Source organism: Acanthisitta chloris, unplaced genomic scaffold (assembly GCF_000695815.1).
Source record: "Acanthisitta chloris isolate BGI_N310 unplaced genomic scaffold, ASM69581v1 scaffold12244, whole genome shotgun sequence".
In the NCBI taxonomy this organism is placed as follows: Eukaryota; Metazoa; Chordata; class Aves; order Passeriformes; family Acanthisittidae; genus Acanthisitta; species Acanthisitta chloris.
This window is the reverse complement of record NW_008668821.1, coordinates 16151-24538: the sequence shown is the minus strand read 5'-3', so window position 1 is coordinate 24538 and position 8388 is coordinate 16151. Positions and strand designations below refer to the sequence as shown.

Sequence of the window (8388 nt, the reverse complement as noted above, 5' to 3'; positions counted from 1 at the left end):
TTGGGGTGAGGGGGTGCATTCCCACAGGTGCTGGAAGAAGCCTTGGACCTTCCTGCTCCTGCTGGCTGGGTGCTCCACAGAGCCCAGCCGCTGCGCCGGAGCACAGACACTGAAACAAATGAAACGAGAACAAAACCCACTCTGTTCCTTTGGGTTCCTGGTGTGTCTTTGCTTCTCTCTCTCTGTGCGTCCCCCTAGGTGCCTCTGCCTCTTTAGTCTATGGTTCCTGGGTGGATGCTGAGGACTGGTGGCTCGAGACAAGTGGGAGAGTAGTTGAGGTGAGGCTCTTTAATCCACAGCAAGGGGACCCCGTTCTTGCCCTCTGAGTTCTTGCTGGAGTTTCGACCCTTGAACCGCACCAGGAGGATGGTGATGATCAAGATGCCAAAGATGGGGAAGGGGTAGAAGAACACGAAGTAGAAGAGGGCATCATTGGAGCAGATGACAGACTGCAGGGTGGAGCCTGGAAAGAGATGGGTGTGACAGGACAATCACATTTCATGGCTTCTCTGTAATGCAGGGCATACAGACTTCAGAAACATGAAAACGGTCATTAATCTATGTAAATGCATTGAGGTGGGGCTACTAGAAAAATACCCATGTTAGAAAACAGAGCAGTAGAAGAAGACTATCACAGGGCATGCTTCAGCTTCATCCCCCCAAGAGTTCCATGACTGACAGAGTCCTCCCTGGTGGAGATTTTATGGTATCTTACAAAGTGGGTAGCCTTGCAAAGCATTGATTCTCTTGGGGTGGTACACATAGGCAGAAGCACCCCAGGGTATATCTCCCTTAAGAGTCCACAAAGCCCTCATGACCCCAGTTATGTCTGGGGCCCCTCTAACCCAGCCAATGGCTTTGGGAGTTAATGTGAGGAGACCCTTGTGCAGAGCTAAGCCAACTTCCTGGTTGTTTCCCAGAGGGAAGGCTTAAGCCCCAGTGAGGGGGAAAGTGCCCCCACTGACTCCAGACACACCAGGCAGTAAGTGCTGTGGGGTGGGAAGCCCCATCACAGAGCTATGTGCAGTGTGAATACTCAAGCCCAAGCAAGAACCAGTCTATGAGCCATCGAGCTGCTTGGAAAAGTATCGGCACCACAGCCTTGCCCTGGTGCAGGTGAGACCTGGTCCTATTCAGACCTTGGCGTTTTTATCTTGGTTGAACCAAAGACACAGGGGATACCAGGACCATGACCCCAAGACAGCTGTCACCTCTTCTCACCTGCATCCTGCACGTGAACGGCGACCATAGCCGACTCCTCCTCTGCCAGCCGGTACCACACACCGTTGGGGTCTGCCAGCCACTCCTCCACACGGCACGAGTAGTTGCCTGTGTCAGCACCGCCAGCCTGCAGCACTGTCAGCCGGAAAAGCACTGCCGAGAGCCTCTGGAAGCGCAGTCGGCCCGCCCAGCCATCAGCCTCGGGGCTGAAGATGGCATCGGGGCCCACGCTCAGCACCACTGCCCTCTCCGCCTCCTCCTCCTCCTCCTCTGCAGGGTTGCCTGCCTCTTTTGCCCGCAGGTTGTACCATGTCACTGCAAAGTGGGACTCTGGGCTGGAGCGGGACAGGATGATGCAGTCTAGTGGGAAGGACTCCTTCTCCTGCACCGTGAGGTTGGCAGTGGCTGTGTCCACCTGCAAGGTGGGATCTGAGATGACAAAAGGGGAGAGGTGAGCACTGAGCAAAATGCTACCATCAAAACCATCCTGCCTCAGGGCAAACTGACTGTCACGACTCTGGGGCTGGCCATGATCCAAGCAAAACCCCAAGGCTTGATGCAGCCTGCCAAGACTCACAGGTACCTCTGTGGTCAACCCTGCGGGCACAGCAGCCTCACCTCACTGCACACTGCCTGGTGCAGGGTCACACAGGAGCTGGCTGCAAGCACTGTGCTACCACCCTGCCCGTGCAGACCCCCACACCAACTGAGTGGCATGTGAGTGAGAGGAGAAAGCTGCTGCAGCTCATCCAGACATGCTACAAGAATGTGTCAGGAAACACCAAGGCTTCGTGCGTGTGCTGAGGAGCAACGTACTACTACTCCCCAGCTAATGCTGCAACAAGCATTGCACTCCCCGTTTATTTTTTGCCTTTGAGAGCACTCAAAGGACTTGAAAATCAGTATGACAGAAGAAGAGAGGATTTTTTCCAGCAGTTTGGAAAGTTATTTAGGTAAGAGGTTCCTCCATGGTGTCAACATGATGCAGCAAGGATGCTCCAAACGGCTTCCTTTTTTTATCTCTAGTGCTTGCTGCCAAGGCTAAAGAGATGTTTTTGCCTAGCTGAGATACAGTGGCCAGAACCCACGATGAGCTGACTAAAGGCTGACTTCAAGAGCAATTAACATTTAGTTTAGCCATCTTGCCAGGGAACACAAGCTCCAGGGATCACAATCAGTCTGGATATAAGATTTCATTTAAAGATTAAAATTCCCTTTCCAATGCAGGAGCTGAGCAGGAAGGGCAAGCTGATAGCTCAACAAGGAGAGAGGTGCTTTCTTCTCCAGCAATGATGACTGGGCAAGCCCTCCTTTGTGCAGAGCCTGAGCATCCCTGCTACCCCCAGCTCTCATCAGCCACAGGGCTGATGTGCTCAGGTAGGCTTCTTGTTACAGCATCTGCCCAACACTTTTTAAATGGTCCCATAAGGAAAAGCTTCATTAAGGCCAGAGAACTTCAGGCCATAGGCAACATGAGTATTTGCAGTTCACAGCTTTCCTGGGAAGACTCCTAAGCAGAAACAGGAATGAAGTAAGTCCTGAGATTTCAAGGACTACTGAGGTAAAAAGGGAAAGAAATGGCTTGTCAAATCCAACACAAAGCCTCCCCCACCTCAGCAGGTTAAGCAGAAAGAGAGCTGCTGCCTGAAGGTGCTGAGAGGTTTTTTTTCACCCCTTTGCTCATGATTATAGTCCTGACAGATGAGCATGGAGATCCTCACTAATGAAACATGAGTCACAAGCAAGATTAGTCATTTTGTTAAGTACTGACTGCTATGAAAGAAAAACAAACAACAACAAAGCACTTTTAGAAAAAAATCCTCTTCAATTAGCACACCCCCAACTCCCTCTCTTCTTCCTACTCCACATCCTTCTGCATTCAAAACTAGCCTTGAGGATTTCCCCTGCTGTTCGTTCCCTCCTCCATCAGGGCTGGCAATTCTCAGACCGGGCAGAGAGCAGCACTTTCAACCACGCAGGCATGCAGGGCACAGGGATTGCCTGGGGAGGGTGTCTCCTCTAAAGCCACTTTGGCCAACAAAACTTCCCAAGCAAGGACCTGGCAGATGAGAGCTCTGCTGTCCCCTGAGAATGCTCCTCCTCCACAGTACAAATCTCTGCCAGGAATGACCATGAAGGCCTTTTGCCAGCTCTGTTGCAGTTACAACGCTGACATCCAGCTGGAATGAAGCACCATAGCAGAGTGGCTACTTTACAGGCTGGAAACTACCCAGCAAACTAGAACTGTACTATTATTTGACCCACATCCTTTAATACAGACATTTAATCTTGAGTCATATGCCTCAAAAACTAAGGAACCTGCATTTTCTAATACAAATTGTCCTTGCAGCTTATCTGTTGTTAAAACAGAGAAAACTTTGCAGAGTACTCTGGGAATCTGCTTTTGAGGGCTTATGAATTTGAGTCTTAAGGACCACCTTACAGAAGCACAGGAGCAGGAAATTCCACCATGTCCTAAGTAAAGCAAGTGGGACAGAAGAGCAGCTTGGCTAGACCACCAACTCCCTGCGGAGCTCAAGAGAAGAAAGACACTGTATTATCTCTGGAAGCAAGGTCAGGCTTCGCAGGAAGATTACAGATTACAGGTTCATATATGCATGGAGAAGACACAAAAGATCAAAGCTCAGTTCGAGTTGAAACTGGCCAGTATCGCATCAGGTAACAGGAAGGGCTTTTTTAAGGATGTTAACAGCAAGAAGTTGTCTAAAGAAAATACTGGACCGATACTTGTTGAAGATAGTCACCTGACTAATAAGGATGAAGAAGACCTGGAGGCATTCAATGTTTTTTTGCCTCAGTCTTTAATAATACTGATAAACCTTGGGCTGCCCAATCTTCTGATTCAGAGGACCATGAGGGCTGGAACAGTAACTTTCTGCCTGCAGATGCTGAAACTGTGAGGGATGGAATTTATCCCTGAGTACTGATGCAGCAAGCAGATGTTACAGCAGGACCCCTACTGAACATCATCCAAAGGCCTTGGGAGTCTGGGGAGGTCCCTGATGACTGGAAGCTGGCCAACATTATTCCAATTTACATGAAGGGCATGAGGGAAGACCCAGAAAACTACAGATCTGTTAGTTAAACTTCAATACCTGGAAAAATTATGGAGATTATGCTGGGTACTATTGAAAGGCATATGGGCAGAAACTGACACACAGGAAGTTCCACCAGAATATGAGGAAAAATATCTTTACTGTGCGGGTGTCTGTGCACTAGAACAGATTGACCAGAGAGGTTGTGGAGTCTCTCTCACTGGAGATATTCAAGAATTGGATGTAATCCTGTGCCATGTGCTCTAGGATGACCCTGCTTTAGCAGGGAGATTGGACCAGATGACCCACTGTGGTCCCTTCCAACCTCACCCATTCTGTGATTTAAAGAACAATCACCAGGCACAGCCAACATGTATTCACAAAGGGAAACTCCTCTTTAACTAATTTAATATATTTCTATGATAAGGCCACCTGCCCAGCAGATGTAAGGAAGGCAGTGGATGCAGTTTTTCAGAATTTTAGTAAGGCTCTTCATACTGTCCCTCACAGCATCCTTCCACCTGTTCAACTACGGGATGAGTGGATTCATGGTGTACTGGGTGAAGAACTGGCTGAAGGGCAGGGCTCAAAGGGGTGTAGTGAATGGGGCTACAACTGTCTGGGCTACAACTCACCAGTGGTGTTCCTCGGGGTTCAATTTTAGGGTCAGTGCTGTTCAATTTATTTATCAAAGATCTGGATGCAGGAATTGAACGCACCATTAGCAAGTTTTCTGATGATACCAAACTGGGAGGTGCTGTTGACTCTCTTAAGGCACAAGAGGCCTTACAGAGTGATCTAAACAGATTGGAACATTGGACTTGGATTAATGGAATGAAATTTAACAAGCTGAAATGCCTGGATTTTGCACCTAGGACAGAGTAAGGCCACACACAAGTAAAACTGGGAGAGAAGTGACTGGACAGTAGTCCTGTAGAAAGTGATCTCGGGGTGCTGGTTGACAGCAAGCCCAGTATGAGTCAGCAGTGTGCCTCTGTTGCTCTCTTTACATGCAAGGACCTTGCCCCTGGGGCACACGCCTGGGATGCACAGGTAGCTTCTTCCATCTTACTCTCAATCAAAATGTGAGTAAAATCAGGGGCCGATCCTATTCAGTCTGCCAAAAGTGCTGAAGAAAAAAAAATTTGCAGATGCAGTGGTGACAGAATCCCAATCCTACCTAGCTGTGTTTGCAGGACTTGCTCTATACCCTTGCAAGGGTCACCCAAGAAGACATGTAAACAAGCATCAGCACGGCCTGTCACACAGTGGTCCTGCCTTACATCTGGACCCACTCTTGCTGACAGAGATAGTGACTCGTGTTTGGTCCAAGAGGGCACAACTCTGCTCAAATCTGATGGCACAAGATCCTCCTCACCTGGCTGCTTGACAGTGAGGGTGATGAGTCCAGAGAGGTCCTCTGCCCGCTTGTACCAGCGGTCGCTGGGGTCGAGGAGCCACTCCTCCACGCGGCAGTTGTAGGCCCCGCTGTCTCTCACGGTGGCATTTTGGATGGAGAGGAGGTAGAGACCTGGGGATGGGCTTTCCAGGTGCAGTCGGCTCCGCAGGTCACCCGGTGTCGCCAGGTCCCCGTAGTGCAGGGTGCTCTGTCGGCTGAGCCAGGCCACTGCCTCCTTCTCCGGGTGGCCTGGCCGCCAGACGTACCACTCCACCGAGAGCTGGGATGAGGGGCTGGTCCGATTGCTCACCAGGCACTCCAGGATCACCCACTCATTCTCCAGCACTGTGATGTTCTTGTGGGTCTGGTTCACCTGCAGGCGGTTATCTGTGGGGAGAAGGCCATTAGAAATGCAAGGTGACTGAGGGCTGCAAGGGTCCTTTGTCTCCTCACAAGCCTTTCCTGCATGGCCACACTCCTGGGGTGTGATGAAAGAAATGAGAAAGTAGAGGGGAAAAAATGATCGAGAAAGGAGAGGAAAAAAAAAGAGAAGGAAAAAAGAATAGGACTTGTGTTTTTAGGGTCTTCTGAAAATATCAGGCTAGCCACCAACAATGCCTCATTTAGCACAAGGAAGTGGAAACCCACAATCTCCTAGTAGGACCTGGGAGGTCTTAAGTGCACAGACACTTTATATAGGGCAATCACACCTCAGTTTTGTCTTGTTCTCCTCCTAGGGCAGGGCCCAGGTTACACCCCAACCAGTAAGCTTCGTTTCCTGTTGTGGAAAAAGGGAAAAATGCAAGGCCGAGAACAGACAGCTGATTATAGGGAACCACCACTGCAAAACACGAAGTGGCCTGAGGGCAAGGTCACACACAGTGTTTGCTGCCTTGGGAATGTCCCTGGTTTTTGCTCCACAATTTCATTGATACACGGAGCGGGTGATGAGAATCAGCTCTTTTATGTGAAATGACGTGTCGTACTCTCCTGACTCCTTCATGACTTCTTTCCAGGGGCACAGTCTGGACTTCCCTGGTATAGCCACTGCAGCAAACAACAAGCACTGTACTTCCCAGACAGAGGCAGGCGATACAGAGGAGGAGGGAGCTCTGGTCCCCCTCCCTGACTGCCCCATAGCTATCTTGGGGCTTTGCAGGCAGAAATGAGGAGCTGGCACTGGTGGCAAGCAGCATGCTGTGGCCTGTCCTGCTTCCTACATGACCAGGCAAAGCTGTGCTGGGGACCACACTCAATATCCCTCTCGTCCCTTCGTCCACACAGCTTCTGTCTAGCCAGCTAAATCCAGTCAGAGAAAACGCACTAGGCAGCCTAGTCCAGCCCTGATATACAGGCGCATCCCTCCTGCCTGAGGGATTTTATCTTCCAGAGCTGGAAGATAGGAAACAAGGACAAGGCAGGATTCCTCACAAAGTATCAATGCCCTGCCTCAGCAGCAGGCGAGTCCAGGCTGCTCTCAAACAGTGCTTGCATCCCCACCTTGCACAAGGCAGGGCTGTGTCCCCAGGTTGTGAGGGCCATATTTAGTTCCTCCATCAGCCCCTTTATCAGTGATGTCCACTGCCAAATAAACCACTAGCAGCACAGATTTCTCCTTTCCTGGCAGCCAGCTCCCCACCTCATTAAACTTGTTATTCATACCTCAGGTGCACAGCGCAGAGGGAAATGAGACAAGGCACAGAGTAACATTAAACTGCGTGCAAGACATAAAAATGCTTTCCTAGGCAGGCACACTTAGGTTCTCTCAGTAGGTCGCTAGTCGACACTCTTGCTATATGATGCTCTTGAGCATCAAAGAAATCTGGCTGGATACAGTGGCCCTCTAGACTGTGGGGGATGGACAGCCTTCACATGGGGACATTGAAATGCACTCCGGCCCAGCCTAAAGGGACAAGGGTCACATCAAAGGGGGAAAAATTCCCTTTGCGTGCAGGATGTGCAGGCATGAGGATGTAAAGAAGGGCGTGACAAGGCCGTAGTGGAAAGAAGAGCAGAGGATCCTTGTTGCACCAGAAAAGCTTGGCAAGCTCACAAGCCATGCACAAGAGGAGGACCCCACTGGCACAGCATGTGATACCTGGCTGCTTGACGGTGACCTCTGTCCGTCCTGACACCTCCTCTGCCAGCTTGTACCAGGCGTGGTTGGGGCTGAGCAGCCACTCCTCCACGTGGCAGTAGTAGCTGCCGCTGTCTCGGACCTCTGCCCGCTGCACCGTCAGACTGAAGAGCCCTCCCGAAGCTGAGCGCTCAAACTGCAGCCGGCCCCGCAGCCCCTCCTCCTCCGCATAGGTGCCGTACTCAAAGGCCGAGCTGTGGGTGGTTTTCAGGATGAGCTTGCCATCAGCATCCGAAGGCTTGTGGACGTACCACAGCACGGCAAAGTGCGAGTCAGGGCTGGTCTGGGATTTCACTGAGCAGTTGAGGAGGATGGGCCGGTTCTCCACCAGAGTGATACTCCGCTTCGACTTGCTCACCTGCAGCTTGGTCACTGAGAGAGAGAAATGAAGAAGGATGAAGGAAGGTGGGTCATTAACACATAAAAGAAACTCACCTGATTTAGGGTGGACTAGAGACACCTCTCACAACTGCAGGCATGGCTGATCTTGCCTGGGTCCCACCTGCCTTTAAGACAAAGGCATTTAGATACTCTCCTACCAAATCTTCTGTCTTCTTTCAGCCTCTACTCTAGTC

The 8388-nt window shown here is 50.6% G+C and overlaps 1 protein-coding gene across 1 annotated transcript; it reads right to left on the bottom strand.

Moving 5' to 3' along the window:
- Positions 1-212: 212 nt before the first annotated feature.
- Positions 213-8185, bottom strand: LOC103800702 (immunoglobulin superfamily member 3-like; the record flags this gene model as incomplete). Its single annotated transcript, XM_009073087.1, has 4 exons — positions 213-463; positions 1222-1650; positions 5656-6063; positions 7775-8185. Coding segments are annotated over 4 exons (1499 nt in total), but the record flags the coding sequence as incomplete, so codon positions are not given.
- Positions 8186-8388: the final 203 nt, after the last annotated feature.